The 26563-nt window shown below is 35.7% G+C and overlaps 2 protein-coding genes across 12 annotated transcripts in view; one reads left to right on the top strand and one right to left on the bottom strand.

The window, feature by feature from the left end:
- The window catches only part of SUPT3H (SPT3 homolog, SAGA and STAGA complex component), a 539689-nt gene that overhangs the window by 6457 nt on the left and 506669 nt on the right, over nt 1–26563 (top strand). For 3 of the 4 annotated variants that reach the window (XM_078446962.2, XM_078446964.1, XM_078446963.1), the window contains exon 2: nt 5814–5914. In XM_078446962.2, the coding sequence (XP_078303088.1) occupies nt 5814–5914 (101 nt within the window). Of the gene's footprint in view, nt 1–5811; nt 5915–26563 lie in introns of those variants that run through there. The other variant, XM_078446965.1, reaches the window with a different exon arrangement.
- The window catches only part of RUNX2 (RUNX family transcription factor 2), a 326374-nt gene that overhangs the window by 276577 nt on the left and 23234 nt on the right, over nt 1–26563 (bottom strand). The gene's annotated exons all lie outside the window — the stretch shown is intronic.

The raw sequence follows: 26563 nt of genomic DNA, 5'->3' as shown, positions 1-26563 counted from the left end.
TCCATCCCAGGCTTTGTTCAGATCTTATATTAAATGTCACCTCCTGGTTGAAAACAGCTTGTTTAATTTTGTTTTCATAGCCTTTGTCATGACTTCACATTATATTTATATGCTTGTCTCCTGCATTATAAGATATTTCTTTTGTCTAGCTTAGGCACTATCCTATCCCTAGCTCTTAACAACAGTGTTTGGCTGGCAGTAAGTGTCCAGTAAATAGGTATGAATGGATACACCAAAGCACAGGTCGTGCATCAGCTTTAAAGAAGAAAGTGCCTAGATTGTAAGAGGAGGGAATCAGGAGAAGATACAGGGGCTTTGGTTGAGGAAAGAGGAGGAAGTAAGTAAGAGCTTTTCATTTCTCTATGAAGGAGGAGGGGCAGTCATCTGCCAATAGTTGGGGAAGTTTATTAATAAACTAATGTGCACTGAAGTATTTAAGGTTAAACAAAAGAATTAGCGAATGAAAACATTAAATGTCAGGGAAAGGAGACTTCCTGAAGATCGTTGAGTCTGGGAAGTCTTGGAGACCTTGAGCTTCAGTTGGGCTTTTCTAGGCAGCTGGGATTTGGAGAGGTGGAGAGGAGACAAGAGGTACTGTAAGTAGGAAGAACTGTAGGCTAACGATTCTGAACCTGGGATGGTTTGGGAGATGCTGGTCATTTGCTTTGACTGCTGTAGGGAAAGGAGGCTGCAGAGGTCCTGTGGGACTGATATTGGACAAATTTTATCCTCCAGGGGAAGGAGAGCTATTGGATGCTTTGAGTAGAGGAGTAACCACTACTTGTTTATTTATTATGTTTATTTATTTATTTTTTGAGAGAGAGCAGGAGGGGCAGAGATGGAGAATCCTCAACAGGCTCCGTGCTATCAGGGCAGAGCCTGATGCGGGGCTTGAATCCATGAACTGTGAGATCATGACCTGAGTGGAAACCAAGAGTTGGATGCTTAACCAACTAAGCCACCTAGGCACTTCAAGGAGTAACCGATATTTAGAATGAGTACTCTGGAGCTGTATGCAGAATTAATTAGAAATGTGGGAGATGGGTTTAAAAGATACTCTAGTAAAGGTATTTATTAAGGCGAGATTGAAAAGGAAGGGATTGAGTTAGAATTGCTTTATTAAGAGAAAATATGCCAGGACCAGATTGCATGGAGGTAGGCAGGAGAGGAGCTGGTGAATCAAAAATGCCTTGGAGTTTTTGAACTTAGGCAACTAAAGAGTTGTGTTGTTCATACAGAATCAGGATGTTGGACAGGGAAGCGGGTTTGGTGGGGGAAAATGAACCGGGGAATAGTATACTACAGAGGAGAGTTTTTCTGTCTATGAATATGAAGTCTTTGATAATTATATTAAGATGGCGATTCTCTGCTTAGAGCTGGTAACTTGTCATTTTGATCGTTGGGTGTTGCTTATGAGTATTTGTATCTTCTTATCTATGCCAATTAGAATCAAACTGATTTTGGTTAGGAAGCACTTACTCCTGTTCTAATAGTTTTTAAGAAAAATTATTGCTTGTTGAATGAATGGGAAGGAAGAGTATTTACTATCATACATTGCTCTTTATGGTGCTTCATGGTTTTCAGAGTACTTTTCACTTCTGTACTTTTAGTAATCCACTGGCATATGGGTAGTTTAGATGTGCTGTTCACTTTTTTTTTTTTTTTTTAGTGTGGCTAAATATGCTTTATTTTCAGATTTTTACAAGTGTTAAATCTCAGGACAGTTTCCCCATAATAATTGACAGGTCTTAGTTCCTACTTTTGCCCCATAGTATCTTGTGCATTATCTCCAACCTCATTCCACTGAATATATCTGATCGATTAACTTCAGTAGGCTCTAAGGTACTCAGTGGCGGAGACATGTCTTTTTTATCTTTGTATTTGTTATACTGTTCAGTAGTTTGTTCATTCACCCAGCATTTACTGAGCATCAGCAGTGTTAGGCAGTACTTTAGGCACCAAAGTTACAGAAAAATCAGTGTCCCTATCGTTACGCAGTTAGCAGTTTGATGACAAGGAAATAGTTACACTATAGTATGAGAAGTGCTATGATTGATGCATCTTATCTCAGGTTCTGAACTCATTTAATATGTAGTAAGTGAATACAAGTGATTTTTAGTTATGAAAATAACAATCAGCAGTTTCAGGAGAATTGTTGATTTCCAGACAGTTACACATGAATCATCTATTCTTTGGATTATTCATGAGATGTTTTACCTGGTAATTGTATGGACACTTGAGCTTTATATCTTCTGAAGTCCACTTATTTAAATATATTGGAATTACCATTGTGTTATCCCAAATACTAGGTATAAAAGTTTTAAAGTTGTGTATAATTAAATTATTTTATTTTTTACATTTTCAGTGATTGATCATTTTGGTAATTATTTTTCACAGCGAGAGAAATTTATGCTGTGATGTAACTTGAGTTTTTTTGTTTTGTTTTGTTTCTAAACAACAAAACTAAAATGCAGTGTATAATAGTGTTAGCTTAACCTTAATTGCTTCCTGCCTTTGGAGTTCTATGAAAATGAGAATGTTCTGACTGTAACAGTTTTCTACTAATTTATGTATGTGGGATGTTCAGGTTATGCATGGTTGGAATTGAAACTGTTCATACTCAGAATCAGTACATAGGTCTGCTGAATTAATTTTCCTCAGTGGTGATGTAACAGAAGAAATGATAAAACATTCCACTTTTAATAAATGGGTAGACTGATGGATTTCACAACACAGATATTTATGTTGTTTTGGTGTGCTATAACTAGTGATAAAGTTTCCAACTCTTTGAGGTATTTGAAGCCAAAGATGTCTCATGGTATTTCTTCTTTGGTCATTTAGCAACAAAAATATGAGCTGTAATTAGAAACCCGGTAGCATGTTCATTACTTTTTTGTTTAATTCACATTTGTAATGTATAACTTGACTACAGTTAAAACATTTTTTTCCATTATGGTATTTTCTGAGGAAAAGGGTATATCCTCGAGCTCCATTGTTTTAAAATAAAACATGTCAGTTTTTCTACTCTGGAACAAGATTTTACAGGTGTGATATGGTATTGACTATTGACTTAATGATTGGGTTTAAATATGTATTAATCAGAGATGAACTTAGTCCTCGGGTTCACATTTAAACTGTGGCATGTTGAAATAATCTAGATCTCCATCTGCACATCTGAATTCATTTTGTAAAATATGGCAAACAGCTGCATTTCAATCGAAAGCTAAAACGACTGCAGGACATTAACCCATTGAGAAGATTACAGTAGGTTTTCAGTTCCATGTTAACTGTATTTATTAGAGAAAATTGACTTGAGTGCTTCTGCTTTTAACTGACTTTTTTTTTTTTTTTAAATGTCTAGGAGAAAGGAAATAAAGCATTGGGATGATAGGACTTTGATGTGTAAAGAAGTTATGTCTAAAGTTAATTATCTAAAATCAAACAAAATTTGGGTATGGGAAATAATTATTTTAAAGATTCTAATGAGCTATCAGCTCATCATGTCAGAAAAATGTTATTCACCTGCTTGATGTAAAAATTAAATAACTGACTGTGGAAGGATGATCGTGGTTATAATAAACTAGGATTGGGACCTTTTACCTCTTACCGATAAATACTCTTGATGTGAAACATTTGCAGTAGGGGGACAACTGAAGAAAGCTGTTTTAATAGGAATTAACTTTCTGAAATGTCTCCTCTTCAGAGAGAGTGAAAGCAGGGTGACTAAAGGGGCAGGCTGCTCCAGCAACGTCAACAGGACATTTGGCCACAGGATAATCCCACAGACTGACATGTCTTCAAATCTGACATGAGTCAACTTAAATCCCGTTTTTGGAGGCTGGGGTTAATACACAATCTTTGAGTTTAACGTTTTCTCCATGATAGCATATCTTTGCCAGTATTCTCTTGGGTGAGGGAAACATTTTCTGAGGTTCTTGGGAGAGCCAGGTTCCTTGTTTTTTTTTGTTTTTTGTTTTTTGTTTTTTTGTTTTAAATCACTGCCCTGATTCTGTAGGACCATTCCTAGAAGTAGTTGGGTTCCTGTCTATTTTCCCCCAATCTTGGATTTGGTGATGTGAATTGTTTTTTGTTTTTTGTTTTTTAAAACCTGAGTTCTAATCGTGATGCTTCTTATCCTATATTTTTGTAGAAAAAAGGACTTACTTTAAAAATCTTTGTGGAAAAGAAATCAGGCTTAACATACGTTTATGGTCTTTAATAGCATCAGCTTTTTTATGTGCTTTAGAATTTTGGTTTTCAGGCTCAGTTTGAGTGAAACTTTTTCCCTTGTTTTTCTTTGCTCTTGCATTTGGCCTGGCCCTAAGGGCCCTCTAACTAGACCATGACTTCTGTTGGCAGATAGTTGGCTTTGCCACAGAAGGATATTGTGACACTCAGATCTAGCTAACCAGCTAGCCTGCTGTTTATCTTAGTCCTCTGTCCTGTTGACTTCTCAAAAGCTTCTTCTTTTCTTTTTCAAAGTTTATTTATTTTGCATGCGCGCGTGCATGCATGCAAGGGGGTGAGGCAGAGAGAGAGGCACAGAATCCCAAGCAGGCTTGGAGCTGCCAGCACAGAGCCTGGTGTGGGCCTTGATCCCATGAACCGTGAGATCATGACCTGAACCCAAAATCAAGATTCAGACACCAAACCAACTGAGCCACCCGGGTGCCCCAGTACTACTTTCTTTTATCATATGTTCAAATCTGCAAATTATTTTTATTGTAAGGAAATTATATTGCAACGTTTATATGGACATACAAAATAATAGCTAACATTTATTGAGCACTTACCGAGTAATAGTTGAGGCTTTTATCTACTTTTATTGTGATGTTATTTTCACTAATTCTTGTTTATAGGACTGCCACATGCATTAAATAAAACAGCATATATTAGGTTTGGCATCTACTTTTCCTATTATGCATCGGCTTAATTTTATTGGGGGAAAAAGTCACATTTTAAATTGATGAGTTAGTTAACCATAAGGTAAAATATCACACTACTTACTTCTGATGTGCTGATTGACTTTATTTTTATTATTTATATTTTAGGGTTTGGTTCAAATGGGGGTTAGATTATGCATTGGTTTTCTAATTCTGTGTTTTGCAGTTGTGCAGTTCTTTGTATTAACGCTCACTTGGAACCCGAGTACATGAATAGGAAAATCAGAGTTGTTCTGTTGTTCTGGTTGGAACTGGGAGGGTGTGCTTAGAGACCCCTTGGGAGCTCCCTGAAATATTGCCAGTGAACCTTAGGGCTCCCTGGAACGTATTTGGAAACCATGGAGTTCTGTTATTTTAATGACTCTTTTTCTTCCATTATTTATTGTAAAATTGGTACTAAAACGTTTATCACTTAAGTCGGTAATTTTTTTTTTTAAATTTTTTTTTTCAACTTTTTTTTATTTATTTGTGGGACAGAGAGAGACAGAGCATGAACGGGGGAGGGACAGAGAGAGAGGGAGACACAGAATCGGAAACAAGCTCCAGGCTCTGAGCCATCAGCCCAGAGCCTGACGCGGGGCTCGAACTCACGGACCGTGAGATCATGACCTGGCTGAAGTCGGACGCTTAACCGACTGCGCCACCCAGGCGCCCCAAGTCGGTAATTTTTGATATCATATTCGACTAAGCAGTTTTTCCTTTTTGCTATTTCATTTAATAAAGAATATTAATAGGAACAAATCAGATTTATGTAAAAATTAGAAATTTAAAATTTTCTCTACTTTTGAAGTAATTTATAATTGCTTCCACTCTCCATACACTTGTTTATAGTTAAATACATTTTGTAAGCCTTATTTCTTTTTTATTTAGATGAATAATACTGCAGCCAGCCCAATGTCTACTGCCACTTCAAGTAGTGGAAGAAGTGCGGGGAAGTCGGTAAGCTTTGCAGCAGAATTACAGAGTATGATGTGAGTATGTCTCTGCATCACACTTCTTACTATTTCAAGTTTATTCATTTGATAAAAGACAATAGAAATAACAACATTTCTAAAACTTAACTTTGAAATGTGTACTTAACGAAGTAAAAATGCAATAGTCTCTTCATAGTTTAAATAGCCATATGTAGAAGGGGCAAAATAGGTTAATAATGCTCCAGTAGTGCTGTATCTGAAAAATAAGTACTGGTTCATCTTTATAAAAGAATGAACAATCACTTAAGTCGGTTTGCTCTCGTTATGATTCTCTGCTCAAATCTGTGTTATGGATTGTTTATTACTATTTTAGTTTTAGATTTAGAGGACTTTGAGGTTGATTATATTCTTGGATAGTTGAAATGTTTTCACGGAGAGGTTCTCTGTTTTTCTCAAGTATCATAATAATTCCATGAGCCTAATTTAAATTACTTTTTAGTTTTGATAATATTTGAAATCACTATATTGCTGAATGTTGAGAAAAAACATAGAACATCTAAAAAACACGTGTGTTCTTTTTGAGAAATTGCACAATCATTCTTTCCTTAAGACTCTTTTTAGCTTAATTTCTTGTTTCTTGCATTGAGTGACATGGCAAATCTTGATTTGAGGGGAGGTAGCATATTTATTAGAAATGTCTGCTGCCATATATTCGTTTTAGTTTATTCTTAGTTCAGGAGACAATTACTCGCGTAAGTGGGACAACACATTAGAACTCTTCTTTTCCTGTAGATACATTATTTGTGACATACTGGGCAATTTGAAAAGAATGTTTCTGTGGAAGGTTTAAGTATCTTCCTCTTGTGGGTGTATATTGGTAGCCTTCATAGAGGGTTAACGCTATTGTGTGATGATTATTGTTCAGATATGTAGGCTGTTCTATGCTCGATAAACATAACTTTAGACAGCACTGAGAACGTTTAGGTCGTAGGTTCTCAAACCTTTTGGTGTGAGGTTCCTTTTACACTCTTAGTTGTTGAAGACCTTAAGCAGCATTTGTTTATGTGGGTTTTAATCCGTTAATATTTATTGCCCAGAGTTTAAAACTGAGGAATAAAAAATTAGTAATTTACTTGCAAAATGGTATACCTATTACATGTTAACATAAATAGCATATCCCCTATGAAAATAGTTATATTCTTAAACCAGAAATTGATAACGTATTTTGTTAGATAAGATGAGAATAAACTTAGTATATTAAGAGTTGTATGAGGTGAACCTGGGTTTCAAATTATGGAAATTGTTAAGGGTTTTATGCTGGTATAATTTTTATATGATAAGCATTTTCATTTTAGTTTTGTAGATTTACATTAAGAATGTTTTATATTGCATTCTGTTAATTATGTTTCAGAATATCAAATGTGCTTTAGAAGGTTTACAGTAAAGTGAAGAAATTCATTTTCTTGTAGAGCTGGTTCATTGATTTACTTTGTGTTTTTAAAAGCTTTTTAATTTCAAACTCATAAGAGAGTAGGATAATGAACTCCAACTCCAATGAACTCATGAACTCCATAAAATCATCCAATTTTAACAATAATTGTGTTTTGCTAGTCCTACTTAACCTTTCTCCCTACTGTCTACTTTTCTTTCATACAGTATTTTAAAGCAATTCCCAGACATCATATTTTAAAGTTGGCGGTATTTATTAAAACAATGTATTTGTTGTAAATAAAAAATAAGCTCTGTAGCATAGGCAGCACACTATGGTCATGGGCCAATGGACTGGCTGCCTGCTTTTGAAAAGAAGATTTTATTGGACCACATCCATACTCATTTGCTATCTGTCACTGCTTTCATGCTATATGACAGAGTATTTGTGACAGAGACCATGTGGCCTGTAAAGCTGAAAATATTTACTGTCTGGCCCTTTACAGAAAAGGTTTACCTGGTCTATAGAAACAGCTCTCTGTAAGAAAGCTGTATTTCCTTTTGTCATTTATACTTAGGAGAGGTTCTTCTTAGTGCATTTGATAGACTGCAGGCCACTTAAGAAAACAGAAAAAAATAAAAGCTAAATTCAGCACTTTCTTATTAAATACTTTTGCAAACATCTTCTCAACTAATGTGCTTAAGCTGGATTCAGAATGCAAAAGTTATTGTTGGCTACAGCTTTGGAAGAAATGTACATTTTCCTTCTATTTCAGACCTCTTAGAGAGACCATTCCTAATAGTTACATTCATCATTTATAGTCTGAAGTTATTTTTTTCCCCTTATGAATTGCTTCATAGAACACAAAAAGAGGGCCCAAATTGGGGGAAACTTTTCAAATTTACCAATGTTTTTTATTGGTGTAAGGTTTTTAGGCTTTTGATTATATAAGAATAAGTATACATTTATTGTTGCTTATTTCACATGTGAAGTGCAGCCCTAAGTATTCATCTTTATTTTGTGTTATAGGAATTTCATTCTGTGAATCCTTACCCGCTTGTGTCCCCCCAACCCCCACCAGTTCTGTTCAGTCTGTTTGTATTGTATTGCTGTTTTTATTTATTTTTTAAAAATGTTTATTTGTTTTTGTGAGAGGGAGTGAGCAAGCAGGGGAGGTGCAGGGAGAGTGGGAGACAGAATCTGAAGGAGGCCCCAGGCTCTAGGCTGTTAGCACAGAGCCCGACACGGGGCTTGAACCCACGGACAGTGAGATCATGTCCTGAGCCAAAGTCAGACGCTTAACTGACTGAACCACCCAGGTGCCCCTGTATTGCTGTTTTTTAATCTTCTGCTGTCATTTCACCACTAATGAGCTGTTTTTCTCTTGGCTCCCTGCCCTCTAAATAAGTAACAGTATTGTGGTATCATTTCCAGGGGATAGTTGCACTGTGAAAGGTGTCTAATTGTGAAACACAAGTGACATTGTCCTGATCAAATACAGAACTGGCAGCTGGTCTGTACTGTTAGCGCCTTGAGAGAATTGACCATATTTTAAGTTTGTGTTGTAAATTCTACCAGTGAAGTATTCTTTAGGAAGTGTTCTACAGATTTTAAACTAAAGGACGAGCCATCAAAGAGTTGGTGGGTTGGGGATGACAAGCAGCTTTCCCTTACCGAGTACATATAACTCAGCACATTTGCTGTATGTTTCTTATCACAGCTCTTTGAGTAATGTGTGCTGGGAGGGCCCAAGAGGCTTTTCATTTTTAAGTTACTGAACTCAAGTAGCCTGTAAATTACAAAGTGAAATCTTTTCAATCCACATTGCAGGTATTTTAACAAACTTCTTAAGAATTTTGATTAAGAGCACTTCAAGGAGTTTTCATTGGATATTTTCTTCTTTATTTTACTCATTTATATATTTCTTGCTTTGTTATATTGTACTTTGTCAGGTTTTTGACCTGGTGATGATGCCAGGTTTCACTGCTTGGTAGCATTTAGTAATTCTCATGCAACTAAATTAAAAAAAAAAATAGTGGTTTTGTGTTTACACGTCACTTACATTTTATAAGAATTCTTCCAAATGAAAGTTTCATCCATATTTAAAGTTCACAGATTGAAAAGAAATTTTTTTATTCAGGAGTGTTTTTTTATATACAATAAAATTCACTCTCTTAACTGTACAGTTGTGCAAGTTTTGCATTTTTAAAAACCAACATTTATTGGCCTCCTATCTGGTGGTACCTAAATGCCTTCAGAATAGTGCAGCAATAGAGAAGGGTTGTGGAGACACGTGACTGTCATGTGATAGGATGTGAGCAATTAATTTCATGGTAGTACAAGGGAGGGAGTGATGACCTTCTGAGGGTAAGCTTCCTGAAGTCTGTGCTTCTGACTGCTTCCTGGAGTGTCCTTTAAGTATTCTGTGAGCATCTCAAACTTAGTATGTCCCAAACTGAACTAGTACAGTAAGATTTGCTTCTTTTCCTGGGAATTTTTGGGGTATATAGCAAAATCTGTTTATTCATTGCTGCATTAGACTAGGGCAGAGTTGTCTATGTAAAATGGTATCTTTTGGCTATTATTTAACATTATAAGTTTTGAGCTGTGAGAGAATTCTGTTCCCAGTTCTGTCCTCACACTAATCTGTCTTTAAAGAGACCTGATATGTAAACATAGGAATTAGTAATAGATGTTCATTAAACTCACGCAGGGTTGCTTCAAATATTGAGTTTCCCTACTGTGTTTAAGTTTTTAGGAAATTGGAGAAAAATTCTTAAAGGTAAACAGTGCTGACATTTATTACACCTTCAGGGATGCTTTAATAATACTGATGATCATAGTGAATGCTTGTGTAGAGCATAATGTGTACCAGGCACTTCCTGAATGCTTCCGTATACCATTTCGTTTCTTTCTTTCATTTTTTTTTTTTAAATGTTTATTTTTGAGAGAGAGAGACAGCATGCGAGCAGGGCAGGGACAGAGAGAGAGGGAGACACAGATCTGAAGCAGGCTCCAGGCTCTGAGCCGTCAGCACAAAGCCCAGCGCGGAGCTGGAACTCACGAACTGCGAGATCATGACCTGAGCCAAAATCGGGCGCTTAACCGACTGGGCCACCCAGGCCCACCCCCCCGTCCCCCCCATTTCATTTAATTTTCACACAGCCCCATGAGGTGAATACTGTTACTCCCCTCTCACAGATTAGAGGAGGAAATGGAGACACAAAAGTTAGTAACTTGCAAAAAATTGCCATTATAATAAGTGGCAAAACCTGGTGTTTAAGCCTGGGAGTGTAACTCCATCAGAGTCTGTGCTTTGATGTATTATGCTAAACTACATTTCAGTCAATAAAACTTTGATTCTGATCTATGAAATTTAGTTTACAAATGAATGTTTATTAATTTATGTGTGAGTAGTGTACTGTAATGAAGTAATGACAAAGCTGAATTATTAGTATTAATTAGTGTTATTAGTAATGAGGTCTAATTTTTATAAGAAGTATTGGAATGTTATTTTCATATACTCATAGCATTTATTTCAGTTTCCTATACCTGACCACCAAATCGCTTTAAGCAAGGCCATGTCAGTAACAAAGAGAAAGTATAATTTTTCATTGAAATTGTATACTTATTACTTACATGCTCCTTATTGGATGCTCCTATTTGTGATATGTCATAATTTTGGATATGGCTACATGGTTGAATATTTAATGTAATATTTAACATAATGTGAATATTTAAATGTACCTTTTATATTTTATCACTATTAACTAATACTTTAATTCCTGATTCCTGATAATTTAAATTACACTGAAATACGTGGATGAACTTATCCTTGTACTTTTTGTTCGAATGCATCTATTTGGAATATTTTACTATATACATTGGTTTATAGATACAACAATAATGAGGATTTTCAAATTACTTGAAATGGGTCACAATCTTTCCTTCTGAAAGTGAGAAAATGCTAAAGCTGATTGAGAACGCAAAAGCGCTGTGTAACTGAAAGTTGGTTATACTGGGGCGCCTGGGTAGCTCAGTCGGTTAAGCGGCCGACTTCGGCTCAGGTCGTGATCTTGCGGTCCGTGAGTTCAAGTTCCGCGTCGGGCTCTGTGCTGACAGCTCAGAGCCTGGAGCCTGTTTCAGATTCTGTGTCTCCCTCTCTCTGACCCTCCCCCGTTCATGCTCTGTCTCTCCCTGTCTCAAAAATAAATAAACGTTAAAAAAAAAAGAAAGTTGGTTATACTTATTTTCCTTTCAGAAATAAAAATAAGGAAATGTTCAAGTTGCTACATCCAACTGAATGAAGTCCTTGCATTGAACAAGTGTGTCATCTTATAAATGGGACAAAATACAGTTTTGAATTTGTGCTGAAATACCTCTATCAGTTATCTCATGAAAAGAAAGTTAGTAGGCCTTTGAGTTGAGGATAGTATGTCTGTCTCTAATTAGGGAGAAAAACGTGTTGCTCAGTCTTAGAAATGAATCCTTAAAATTCAGAGAAAGAGTCATTTTGGTAATTTTATATTAAGTATTCTTAGTAAGATAGGGAAAAATAGGTAAAAATTCGTAGATTCGTTATTCTAAAATTGCAGTGTAGTTGCAAATTATGAGACTGGAGAACGGGAATACTGGTTCTGAGCTAGTTTGATGGTGAACCAGGACCTAGCAGATACACAGTTGTGTATAGACTTCACTTGTCTTTAGTGTGAACATTCATGCATTCCACTGTGTTCCTGAGCGCTTGCCTAGACTCTGAGAGTGTCATATGCATATATATATACATATATATATGTATATATATATATATATGTATATATATATATTAAATGCTTATTTACTTATTTTGAGAGGGAGAGAGCTCGAGCAGGAGAGAGGCAAAGAGAGGGAGAATCCCAAGCAGGCTCCATGCTGTCGGTGTAGAGCCTGACCCAGGGCTCCATCCGATGAACCATGAGATCATGACGAGCTGAAATCTAGTCAGACACCTAACTGACACTGCCACCCAGGTGCCCCCCCCCCCACCCTTTTTTAATGTTTATTTATTTTGAGAGAGAGAGCATGTGTGAGCTGGGGAGGGGTAGAGACAGAGAAAGAGGGGTAGAGGGAGAGCATCTAGCATATGATTTATTTACACTATTCTTTCTAAAACCTGAAAACTTCCAAATTTGAAATACATTTCTCAGATAAGGGATTGTGGACTTGCATCTACTTTGTAGGGTTTATTTGAAGATGAAATGAGATACTCAGTCAAAGCACATAGTTCTTGTTCCTGGCACATAGTACATACTCTCCTGTTAGTTGTTGCCATCATCTTATAAAAAATGTTATCAGCTGGGGTGTCTGGGTGGCTCAGTTGGTTGGGTGTCTGGCTTCGGCTCAGGTCATGAGCTCGAGGTTAGTGGGTTCAAGCCCCACGTCGGGCTCTATGCTGACAGCAGAGAGCCTGGAGCCTGCTTTGTTTTCTGTGTCTCCCTCTCTCTCTGCCCCTCCCCTGCTTGCATTCGGTCTCTGTCTCTCTCTCAAAAATAAACAAACATTAAAAAAACGGGCGGGCGCCTGGGTGGCTCAGTGGGTTAAGTGTCCGACTTCGCTCAGGTCATGATCTCAGGTTTGTGAGTTCGTGCCCCGCGTCAGGCTCTGTGCTGACAGCTCAGAGCCTGGAGCCTGCTTTAGATTCTGTGTCTCCCTCTTTCTCTGCCCCTCCCTGCTCGTACTGTGTTTCAAAAATAAACACTAAAAAAACTTAAAAAAAACTCAAACCAAAAAAATGTATCATCAACATATGATTAGGAAACTTATAAAAATGTAAGTGTAGGGGCAGATGTTTGCAGTTTTATGGGAATAATTTTTATAATCACAGAGAAAAATGATTTGTCTACATTGTAGCCTGTTGTCCAGTAGAACTGTCTGCGGTGATGGAAATTTCTATTTCTGTGCTCTCCAATATGATAGCCACTAAACACATGTGCCTACTGAATACACTAAATGAGTATATTCGACAACCTAAAAGAAATATGGAAAATACAAATTATACATGGACTACTACTTTTCTGGGATGCTTGCTTATATTTTTACCGAAATTGGGAAAATACATACTACATGTTATGACTTTTTTTTTGGATTTAATATTTACTTTTAAGTGCTGTTACCAGTTTTACTTTTTACTTCTTCCTCTTTGATTGTGGCTGTCATTGTCCCACAGTTCTTTAAAGATTTGGGGATATTAATTTTTGGTTACTTTGGCAGGTCAGATTTGATTGTGAAGTTTAACATTACATTAATGTTCCGTTTTATAGAAAGTACAGATAATTAATACTGAAGTGTTAATTTCTTGAAAACGTTCCTTTGTGAATTTATATATTCTTTGTCTTACTGAAAATCCCACGACTATTACTCTGAACGTATTGTATTGTACTTGATTATCATGCCAATGTGCATTTAGCTAGATTTACAGAATTACTGGTAGCTGCAAAGTTAGCATTATGTTATGAATTATTAAGTCAAGTCATTTTTTTAACATGCTGAGATTTTGAAAACTTGTTATTTTTAAATGTACCAAATTCAAAATTAATCTTTAGGAACAGTAGTGGGTAGGGGCGCCTGGCTGGTTAAGTCGGTAGAGTGTACGACCCTTGATCTGGGAGTTGTGTGTTCAAGCCCCAGGCTGGGTGTAGAGATTACTTTAAAAATACAAACAAAAATCTTAAAAATAGTAGTGGATAAAAATGGATTCTTTAGTACAGCAAATATATCAGAAAGTGGTTAGTAATTTTGGATAGGAAATGAAAATTTGATATCTACTATCACATATTGATTATGTCCTAACAATAAAGTCTGTTGATACAGGATGTAAATGATTCCTAAAATGAAAAAGATATAATTTCATATAAAATAATAATAGATTTTTAATATAAGGGAATGAATCTTTTTTAGTTGATAGTTTGTTGGGTCTAAGGTTTCATGACCATTTTTAAGTTGGCTGACACACAGCTCTGATTGATTCTCTAGGTGTGAGACTGATACGTAGTTTTGCGTTACATCCAAGGACATGAGAATTGATTTATTTTGTGATGTATTTTAACATGTTAACATATATATTAATACGTTTGTATATGTTTTTGATATACTAAGATACATCACAAAAATTTATATATTGGTATGAGTGTGCTGCCTTTTGCAAATGTATACTTTTTGACATCACTGCATAGATATTTAGAAAATCTTAAAATATCATGTGCCTTTTTGAGAATACTGTAGTCATTAGGTTTTCTGAGTGGCATAACCGTTTTTTTTTCCTGGGACAGAATATAGTTTACAAACCACTGTTCTAGGGAAGAGAAGTGAGAACCAACCCTTAATCTTTGACTGCTTTCTTCCTCTTTTTTTCTCATTGATTTCTCTGTCTTGAAAGAACAATATATTTTACCATGGCTGGAACAGTGTTCGTAGCCTTTTGTGACTTTTCCCTACTCCTGTTTTACGTGGGTTAGGAATGTGTGTCTAATAGGGATAACAATGCACTGGTAATATATTTCTGCCAATTATGGGTTAAATTAAACTTTTTGGGCTGGTCTGGCAATCAATTGATACTTATTTCTTCAACAAAAACAGCATTCTTTTTGTGTGGAAATACACTCAGTCAAACTTGGAGTACAACCCATTTCTAAGTCAAATACTGTATTTTTTTATTCTGCCTCTTCCAACCTAGAATTTGGGTTTCATAATATCCTGTATATCTCTAATCCTTTGGAAGGATATGAACAGAGGTAATATCTGTTTTTAATATACAATAAAACTTATCTGGAATTTATAATATAATAAAATTTGAGTAATTTAAAGGGTAAATTAATATAAAGGACGATAATGCCACATCTGAGTGATTTACATAGCATGATACAGTGGAAAGGGTTGTAGATTTGCAGTCGCGAGATCTCGGTTCACTTCTGTGTTGGTGGGTTTTATATATTAAGAACAAAATAACCTCCCTTACCCACCCCCGCCAAAAAAACCCTAAAACCCTAAAACCTAAACCCTAAAACCATGGAAATGTTATGGGTAGGAATTGTTATATCTATATTTTATTTATAATGAAATGTCTTTTATATTTCCTTATTATAGAAGCAGTTCATGTGTTTTTCTGAAAAGAAAAGATATCAGGGGATATAGAAAGAACCTAAAGAACATTTTAAACTCACTGGGTTAAAAGCACTGTTAATGCTTTGGTATTTATCTTTCTAGTTCCTTTCCAATGCATATAAAAAATAAACACCAAAAGCTCATATTGTAACTGCTATTGTATAACTTGGATTTTTACTTGTATAATACCATAAGCTCTTTCCATATTGATAAATATATTTAATGTCATTATCTTTATAGCTGCAGTGTGTATTTTTCTAATATTTCAGCATTACAGATAGAATTGTAATGAACTTTCATTATATACAGATATAGAGCTATTCCCCTCCTTTTTTCTCTTCTCCCCCCACCCAGTGTTTTCTCTCTATCTCTGTACTCTGTGTGTGTGTGTGTGTGTGTGTGTGTGTGTATGTGTGTATGCATGTGTGTATCTTTGAGCGTGTGACTGGATATTTTGTTAGGACTAATTCTTTTAAGGTTTTTGTTGACCTTCCATAAAGGCTTTAATGAAATGTAATTCTACCAATAGTGTATATAATATATACCTTGCCAATATTGAGTAATGTGACATATATATGTTTACATTTATTTATATGTAAATCAATATATAATTGAAGTAAATTCACAATATTGTTAGTTTCAGGTGTACAACATGATTTAATAATTCTGTATATTACTCAGTGCTCATCATGATAAGCGTAGACACCATCTATCACTATACAACATTATTATAGTATTATTGGCCATAATCCCTATGATGTACTTCTCATCTCCATGACTAATTTATTTTATAATTGGAAGTTTGTATCTCTTAATGTTGTTAATCTATTTGCCCATTGCTGAGTCCACTTCCCCTCTGGCAACCACCGGTTTCTACTCTATATTTAAGAGTCAGTTGTTTTACTTATTCATCTGTTTTGTTTTTTAGATTCCACATATATGTGAAATCATACAGTCTTTGTCTGACTTATTTCACTTAACGTAGTACCTCTAGGTCTATCCATCTTTTTTTTTTTTTTTTTTTAATTTTTTTTTTTTTTCAATGGTTTTTTTTTTTTATTTATTTTTGGGACAGAGAGAGACAGAGCATGAACGGGGGAGGGGCAGAGAGAGAGGGAGACACAGAATTGGAATCAGGCTCCAGGCTCTGAGCCATCAGCCCAGAGCCTGACGCGGGGCTCGAACTCACGGACCGCGAGATCGTGACCTGGCTGAAGTCGGACGCTTAACCGACTGCGCCACCCAGGCGCCCCTATCCATCTTGTTGTAAATGGCAAGACCTCATTATTTTTTTATGGCTGAGTAATAATCCATTGTATATATATACCACATCTTCTTTATCCATTCACCAGTTGGTGGACACTTGGGTTGCTTCCATACCTCAGCTATTGTGAGTAATGCTGCAGTAAACATAGGGGTGCCTGTATCTTTTCAAATTAGTGTTTTCATTTTCTTTGGGTAAATACCAAGTAGTAGAATTACGGATCATATAATATTTCTATTTTTAAGTTGTTTTTTTTTTTTTTAATTTTTTTTTTTTTCAACATTTTTTATTTATTTTTGGGACAGAGAGAGACAGAGCATGAACGGGGGAGGGGCAGAGAGAGAGGGAGACACAGAATCGGAAACAGGCTCCAGGCTCTGAGCCATCAGCCCAGAGCCTGACGTGGGGCTCGAACTCACGGACCGCGAGATCGTGACCTGGCTGAAGTCGGACGCTTAACCGACTGCGCCACCCAGGCGCCCCCCTATTTTTAAGTTTTTGAAGAACCTCCATACTGTTTTCCAGTGGCTGCACCAATTTACATTCTTCAGAGCAAGGCATGAGGTTCCTTTTTCTCCATATCCTTGCCAAGACTTGCTGTTTCTTTTTGATGCAAGCCATTCTGACTGGTGTGAGGTTATCTCACTGGTTTTAATTTGCATTTCTCTGATGCTTAGTGATGTTGAACATCTTTTCATGTGTCTGTTGGCCACCTGTATGGATTCTTTGGAAAAATGTCTATTCAGGTCTTCTGCCTTTTTTTCCATGAGATTTTTGGTATTTTGATGTTGAGTTGTGTCAGTTTTTGGTATATTTTGGATATTAATCCCTTATTGCATCTATTATTTGCAAATATCTTCTTCCATTCAGTAGGTTGCCTTTTGTTTTAATGATGTTTTCCTTTGCTGTGCAAAAGCTTTTTATATATTGTTGTTGTCCTAATAGTTTGTTTTTGCCTTTTTTCCCTTTGTGGGAGGAGATGTATCTATAGATATGTTGCTAAGGCCAGTGTCTGAGAGATTACTACCTGTGTTTTCTTGTAGGAGTTTTATGGTTTCAGGTCTCACATTTAATTTTTAATTCATTTTGAATTTATTTTTGTGTATGGTGTAAGAAAGTGGTCCAATTTATTTTGAATGTAGATGTCCCATTTTCCCTGTACCATTTATTGAAAAGACTGTCTTTTCCCATTGTATATTCTTGCCTCTTTTGTCATAGATTAATTGACCATATAGATGTGGGTTTACCTCTGGACTCTCCATCCTGTTTCATTGGTCTATGTGTCTGTGTTTTTTGCTAGTACCATACTGTTTTGATTACTATAGCTTTGTAGTATAGTTGGAAATCTGGGCTTGTGATACCTCCAGCTTTGTTCTTTCTCAAGATTGCTTTGGGTATTTGATGTTTTTTGTGGTTTTGTTTATATATGCTTACATTTATATATATTTTTATTCATAAGTATTTTAAGTACATATATTGTCATGAAAGAATTATTCAGTTTAGTTTTTAATTGGTAATACATTCACACATTTAAAAATAGTCACAGTTATTCAGTGAAACGTTCTCTTGACATTGTTGCCTGTTTTTTACCCTCTGAGTTACAACTTCTTTCCTGTGTATTCTTCCAGTTTGTTTACATATAAACACATATGAATATGTTCTTATTTTTCCTTTTTACACATGGAGTAACATGTTATAGACATTCTTTTGTATTTATTTAAAAAAAGTTTTGGGGTGCCTGGGTGGCTCAATCAGTTAAGCGTCCAACTCTTTCTTGGTTTTGTCTCAGGTCATGATCTCACAGTTCATGAGTTTGAGCCCTGCATCAGGCTCTGCACTGACAGCACTGAGCCTACATGGGATTCTCTCTCCACCCCTCATCTGCTCTGTCTGTCTCTCAAAATAAACTTATTTATTATTAAAAATATAGTAAATTTTATATAATAATTTTAATATAAAATATTTAATATAAAAATAATTATTATTATTAAATAAAAAAAATTTTTAAAAATGCATCAGGAGACCTCTGCATAGCAACATAAACAGAAGACAGAAAGAATGTGTTTAAGGTCTTCTAGTGTTTTGTAGTTGAGTTATTGTTTGATGAACTTGAGAGCCTAAATAAACACAAGGGAGCCCTTTATTATTCAAAGGAAACTGAGGCAACTTCTAAATGTGTTACTTAACGCAGAAAAGGTAATAAGATCTTCATACTGATAAACAAAAAGAAGGAACAAAAGCAATCTGTAATCCCTTACCAAGAGAGAGTCTTATACTTTGGTGTGTGTTTATGTGTCTGATATAATTTATTTAAGTTTTTAGTAATTTTTAGCTATTGCTGTGATTTTTGGTAATCTTCCTTCTTTCCACCCCAACTTAATATACTGTGAATGGTTTCTATGTTATTAGACAATTATTTTATTATATAGATATCTTTCATGCTATTAATCCCTTGTTATTGAACCATTTGATTATTTCCAGGTTTTCTACTTTTATTAAAAATAACGTAATAAGATCTTGATACCTATTACCTTAAAATCTTAGAAGAACTTTTGAATCTAAAAGCCTTTTTGATAGTAACTTCCTAATTTTTCTTCCAAGAAAATTGGACTGATTTATATTTCCATCAGCAGTTATGAGAATATCCCTCTCCATCTCTCTCTGATATTTAATAGTTGTGCTATTTTACAGCTTTTCTTTGACTACTGAGTTTGAAAATATTTTAGCCATTTATATTTCTTTATTTGTGGGCAATTGTTCCTATTCTTAGCACAATTTTACTGGGTTCTTGTTTTTCCCTATTGTTTACTGAAGCTTTTAATATATTAAAGGCATTGGCCCTTTGTTGATCGTAATATGGAAGTCTCTCCACCCTACTCCCCATCTTTTGGTTTCTTTAAGGTTTGTCTATAGTGAGTGATTTCTTTTCAATATGTAAGTTTTCATTTTTAATGTAGCTAAATCAGTCTTATACTTTATTGCTTCTGCCTTTGACAGGAAGTCCTACCCTCAATTTTTGTACATATCTTCTGGTACTTATATTTCAGGTTTTTAATTTCTACAGTTTAATATTTTATCCATTATTTTGTTGTATAGTGTCAAAGAGGGTTCTAAGTTAAAACAGTTTTTAGATTGGGTTGCCAGTGGTCTAACCACCATAAATTATATAAGCCTTCCTTTTCCCTCAATTGAAATGCTACCTTTATCAGATAATAAATTATTATTTTTGAGCTTTCTGCTTTGTTCTATTAAATTGTCTATTCCTTTGCCAGTACTACATTACTTTAGTTATTATAGCTTCTTAATATGTTTTAAAATTTGCTATTATAGTTCAGTGTCATCCGCATAACTTTTCCATTTAAAATATTTCTTGTCTCTTTTCCTATTTTTATTCTTCCAGATGAATTTTTAGGGATCATTTTATCAAGTTCCAAAACAAATTCTAAGTGCAAATTTTAAGCAGTTTCATTTTTCTTTTCTTTTTATGCTTTCTTGCTGTATACTCGGATTTCAGACATTGGTCTTTTGGTCTTTGCAGTTCATTTTACTTTTAAAGTTGATTAATGAAATAATTTTACATTTGGAACGTTTATTTGAAACAACACTGGATGGAAACTAATGAATGAGTTGGTTAACTAGTGTATGATTAGAGACTCCGAAGAACTTCTCCGTTTTCTTTAATACTTGTTTTTCTTGCTTGAATGTAGAATTGTGCTATGCCTACAATATGTAAAAATCAGCCAAACTATCCCCTCAATTTTAAATCATGCAGTTATTGTCTTAATTTTGAATGGTGAACATGACAGGAAACAAAAGACTAGTTTAATTTTTTCATAGCTATGTAAAATTGTATTCCGACAAATGCAATTATTTATATATAAGGGTGTATATGCAATATAAGTTCTAGAGAGTAACTGTAGTTAATATATTTATTATGTAAATACATGAGCTAATTTAAGCCATCCATTGGATTTTATTTTGACCATATTAACGAACATATTTTATAGTAGATCTATGCACATTTATTACCGTATATAAACTGAATACTAGGTCCAATTTAATCTTTTTTAAACTGAAATTTCATTGTTAATATCATGTGTTGTAGTCCACTTGTAATGTAGTGATGCCCCAGGGCACCACAGAGCTACTTTGCTCCTATGATAAATGATCCTGCTTTGCTACGCTGTTTGATTTTACATATTTTTATAGTTTTTTTTTACGTTTTCTCTCTTCTTTGCAGCTACTAATTTTGTTGCTGTCAGTGTGCCCCACTTTGGCAGTGTTTCACTTCCCCCTTTTTTGAAAGCTGCTTCACCAGTCTACAAGAGACTAGCAGTCAAATTTATTAGATTTGTATTTAAAAGAAGAGTTCATAAACTCGGAAAGCCAGAGACACTCTTCTGAGAAAAATCATATGATCTTTGGTGCATAAACTTAGTATCAATTTTGAGAGCTGAGTTTACTTACTTCTTAGTTCTGGTTTTGGCTGTATTTTTAATAGCTGGAATTGTCAGATGGCAGGTCAAAGTTTATTTGTAAGTCCTATGTTTAGGCCTAGATCTGTTTTCCCAATGAAACCGTGTGAGGAATTTTAGTTAGATTGGTGGGTTAGTTCAGTACACACAACATTTTTTCTTTTACCCATAAAAAATGCCTAAAGCAATATTTTCAGCTGTGCCTAATTATTATTCAAACCATCTTGAAGCAGTAGGCAAGACCACTGGCTGAGGTAGGTGAGGATGGGAAGTCGGGAAGCCGGAGGGGAGGGTAAAGGTTTGTAATGGTAAAGGAAGTTAGGGAGTGAAAGCTTCTTAGGAATATGCTCAGTCTTGCCTAAGTTGTCATGGACTCAGCATTTACAAGGGCTCTGACAGTGAGGTGGTATAATTTCTATAACAGTGCTTAGATGCTGGGTATGGGACTGGAAAAGAAAGATGATTAGTGATTTGAAGGCAGATGTGGCAGAAGCATATTGAAATTTAAGATGTTCTAATCACTGAGACTAGGCTGGTGGGGAAGGATGGGTAGAAAGTACGAGAGAGCTGATCAATTTGTAGAAAAACGGGAGAAAGAGAAGGGTGTGGAAACTGCAGTGACGTATAAAAGTAAGTAGTTTGGACGTGGTAATTAAGAGAGCTGAAGGAAGGTGCGTCTGGGTGGCTCAGTTGGTGAAGCATCTGACTTCAGTTCAGGTCATCATGATCTCGCAGCTCGTGGGTTCGAGCCCCATGTCAGAATCTGTGCTGACAGCTCAGAGCCAGGCTTCAGATTCTGTGTCTCCCCCTCTCTCTCTGCCCATCCCCTGCGCACACTCTTTTTCTCTCTCTCAAAAATAAATGAACATTAAAAAAATTTTAAAAAAAGAGAGCTGAAGGAATAGAAAATGTAACAAAATAGAAGCATCAGCTTGGACATCCCTTCCTCTAGGAAGACTTTCCTGGCCTATTCAGTCTTGTTAATTGCCTTTGTGTGTGCTGTGGCACCTTAGAGCGTACTCTTACAGAGGTCCTTATTGTTTGGCAGGAATCTTGTCTGTTTCTGTTCCCCACTGTAAGCTTCATGACTACAGAGATTGCTATAATTTGCCTATTTTTCAGTACTCTGGTACACATGAGTGCCTGGTATGTGTTAAATAGAATAAATAGGAAGTTGTGTTCATAGTGGGTAGTAACGTTTAGGAAGACCGTCTTTACGGGAGTTGCTAATGCTGAGAAGAGGTCAGAGGTCTTCAGAATAGAACAGGTAGGAAATAGGGTTATGGGTAATCTATCTCCTACTATATGTTCGATTAGGACTTCAAATTACCACTTTATTTTGGTCATCCCCTGAGTTTTTAAGGTTTCAAGCATTTGTGTATTGTGCATCAGGTATTTATTTTGCTTCCCTATTATTAACTTGGGAACTAAAGTTTCACCCTTCCCTTTATTCTCTTACTGCATTCACTTTAGTTTCTTCTTTATCTTTGCCTCATGAAAAACATTTTTAGGTATAACCCTCTTATCTATACTTACAGCATCTCTGATTTGCTTGAAACCTCTACCGTGTCCTTAGAAAATTGTAAGATAACGTGTAGTGTTTGGTTTGTAGAAGGCCATTTGTGGAAGGAAGTGTTTCTCTAGTGGAGTCATACAAGTATGAATGAATTCTTTTTAGTTTTCTTTTTTTTATTAGTTTTCTTTTTTTATATTGCTGTGAGATCTTTACTGTTTATAAAATGCAAATGATAACGTCCATGTTTCAGATTTCTCATATGAACTAGGTCATATATGTCAGTCATTTACATAGGAGATTGATAGGTGTTCTGTGCAGATCTCTGTATAAATGTCTATGCCTTTTAAATTAGTTTGACTTTATAGGATTATAGATAGAATTGAACTTCAGCTTATCTTTGTAGAACCACCTGTCTGCCTTCATTCAGGAACAAAGCAGTCTGGTAGTATCAATTACTTAGACTGAATGGAAAATTTGAGAGTCTTTAGAAATTGTTTAAGGCAGTCTTTTTATTTACTGGTGAGGAGGCTGAAGAGCAGAGAGAAGGAGGTGGTTTGCCCTCGAATGTGTAGTTGGTTAGTTTTGGTTTCAGGGTCACATACCTGGTCTTCTGAACATCAGTTCCATTCACTTTCCCAGAGCCCCTGTGTATAAATTAGTGTTAATTTGACTATTTGTCCCGTAGTCCTCATTAAACTACCAGCATGACTCAGTTCTTTGTTTTACTTTTGTATTTGAGATGATACAACAATATTGGACCCACTTTAAAGTGATGAGTGAGGTATATACTTGAACTGTGTATATTTAAAGCATAACTTCTTTATATGCCTAAATTCCTGTGATCATCTACTATAAACTGCTCTTAAAGTATAAAGACTTCATTCATGTAGAATGTCTAAATTTCCGTGATTAGAACCTGACTTTTAACTGACAAAAAGAGCTTATCCTTAAAATTTTTTGTTGCTTCCTTTCAGAGATGCAGTGACCTAATTACGACCACATTTCAGCAGCCAGATGTTATTTTTACAAATTATTCTTTGGTTTGAAGTTGTTTGTTTTGTTTTTTTTTTCTCTCATCAACTCCCAACATTTAGTCTAAAGCAGTGCCACCCAGTGTAGTCAGTATGTGAACTGTTTGCCATTGGTCTTTTATGAGATAACTAGCTTGAGCCAGATTGTTAACCAGTCCTCTGCTTCCCTCACTGAGATAATTTTCCTATGAAAAAAGCTGAGTTAAATGGTGTGCACAGTGATGCAGTTTGTTCACATTTTGCTGCAAACGCCTTACCTCATTGTGGACTTGTAATGAACCATTCTTAGATGATCGTCTGCTGGCAGATCACATGTGATCTAAAGGTTTATTGTGTGCAGTTGCGTTTCGTTTATTCCTTCAACAGATGCCTGTGGAGTGCCTACTGTGTGTTAGACACTATTCTAGGTCTGGAATGTAACAGTGAATAAAACAAAAACCCCTCTCATCTCATGGAATTGACATTTTAGTCCTATTAGAAATACCATTACTATTTCTGATTTCTCAGAAGTTCTGTTGTTTTTGTAGTAAAGCTGTATTTTTGCAGTTCAATCTTCTGCTCTTGAACCTTTGACCTAATTGTGCATATCTTTACATGTAGTGTAAAATGTAAAACCATTTTAAATTTAATCATCTTTAATTTTTAGTTGATTCTCCTAAGCCTTCTTGGTACAGAATTAGATTGTCCCCAACTAAAAGTTATTTCTCTTTTAAATCAGAACTTCCAGACTATTAGGTTTAAAGTAGTTTAAGTCACTTTGAGGAGGTAGTTTTCTATTCTTGAATTTAAAAAAAAATTAAAGGGAGTTTAATTTTATCAAATGCTAAAAAGGTAATCTTTAATGTGATTGTATGCTTTTTTCACATTTGACCTACTGATGTGTTATGTTAACAGAGTTTCTATTATTAAGCCATGTTTACAACCTTGTGGCAGCTTATTATATTATTAATGAATTATAGCTCTAAAATAGACACTAATCTAGAACCCACTTAGAGCTCTAAAATAGAGAGTAACCCAGAACCCACTTGACTTGCATATATCTTTACATCTAGTTCTAATACTACTTTGAGTTATAGTTTTGGCTCAGATCGTTTTCTTTTTCTGTGACTTCTAAAACCTTGGAAAATAGTAATTGTAATTTGGAGTCACTTTCCAGTTTTACTTGAATGTTTCTGAAGCAAGGACAAAACTTCTTATTCAGAAGGAGATCTAGAATGAGCTAATTTCTAATAAAAGAACAGTAACAACGTGAACTGATTAAGCAGCATATATGGGTAGAACAGTGTGTTAAGCAATCATTCTTCGGTTGCTTGTCTTATAGTACTGACAGATGTCCTGTTTTTCAGACTTTGGAGTATTTTAGAGGTTATACTACAATATTAGAATTTTAATGATGAAATATAAAGGCTGTCAAGTCAAATTGACAGAAACCAGTGAAGCAGCCTATTGCTTTTAAAGAGTAAATCTTCTAATGCATTGGTTCCCAGATTTTAGCGTGCATTAGAATTAGCTTAGATCCTTGCTAAACCATACGACTGCTGGGCTGCACCTCCAGGGATTTTGTTTCAGTAAATCTATGGTGAGCCAGTAGTTTGCAGTTCTAGTAAATTCCCAGGTGAGGCTAACGCTAATAGTCTAAGGACCACAGTTTGAGGGCCAGTGCACTAATGTTGCCTAACAGATAGCAGAGACCCCTGATTTATCACAGATTTAATCACAGATTTAATTTAAAGCAGATGGTGCTTTAAAGAAAACTCAGCAGGTAAACTAAAAGCCGAGAAACTTAGGGGCACCTGGGTGGCTCAGTCAGTTAAGTGACCGGCTTCAGCTCCGGCCATGATGTCATGGTTCATGAGTTCGAGCCCCATGTCAGGCTCTGTGCTGATATCTCAGAGCCTGGACCCGGCTTCAGATTCTGTCTCCCTCTCTATCTGCCCCTCCCCTGCTCACCTCTGTCTCTCTCTCTCTCTTTCTCTCTCTCTCTCATAAATAAACATTAAAAAAAAAAAGCCAAGAAACTTAATAACATTTTTCTTAGTCTTATGTTTAGTGGACTCATTAATGGAAGACTGAGGGACAAAATGTAGAGAATTACTGTGCTTCTATCATTGTGATTGTAAATATGTTCTTTTTTTCCTTCTCCTTGTGCGCTTGTTCCTGGAAGTATTAACTTCAAATTTAGATACCCCATTGGTATTACAGTTACTAACATTTATAATCAAGGTCACACTGATTATATAGAGACAAGATTTTATATCAGTGAAGAGATCATAAATATAAACATTTTGGGGTGGCTGGGTAGCTCAGTCGGTTAAGGATCTGATTCTTGGCCATGTCAACTCAGGTCTTGATCTCACAGTCTGTGAGTTCGAGCCTTGCGTCAGGCTCTATGCTGACAGTATGGAGCCTGCTTGGGATTCTCTCACTTGCACCTCTCTCTCTGCCCCTCCCCTGCTTACATGCGTCCTCTCTCATTCGCTCTCTCAAAACAGATTCTCTCTCCTCATCTACCCCTTTCCCGCTCTTAAATAAATAAACTCTCTCTTAAAAACATAAATGTAAACATCTTTATTCATAAATGCATTCATTCATAATTTACTAAGCACATATAGTATGCTGTGCACGATGTATACGTTCGCAAAAGTAATCATAAATTGTGATAAGGGCTGTGAAAGAAAATGTAAAAAGTTCTATGAAATAGTGGAATGCGAAAACTTAATTTAGGGAAAGGCTATCTAAGGAAACTCATTTAAGCTGAAACCTGAAGGGTTGGTAGGAATTTTGGCCACACAAAGAGTTACGGGAAGAGGAAGTACTATTACCGTCACCAAATAGGCATCGAGCACTAACAT

This window comes from Panthera onca, chromosome B2 (genome assembly GCF_046562875.1).
Source record: "Panthera onca isolate mPanOnc1 chromosome B2, mPanOnc1 haplotype 2, whole genome shotgun sequence".
Classification (NCBI taxonomy): Eukaryota; Metazoa; Chordata; class Mammalia; order Carnivora; family Felidae; genus Panthera; species Panthera onca.
The sequence above is the reverse complement of the archived record's forward strand: the minus strand, read 5'-3'. Positions and strand labels throughout refer to the sequence as shown.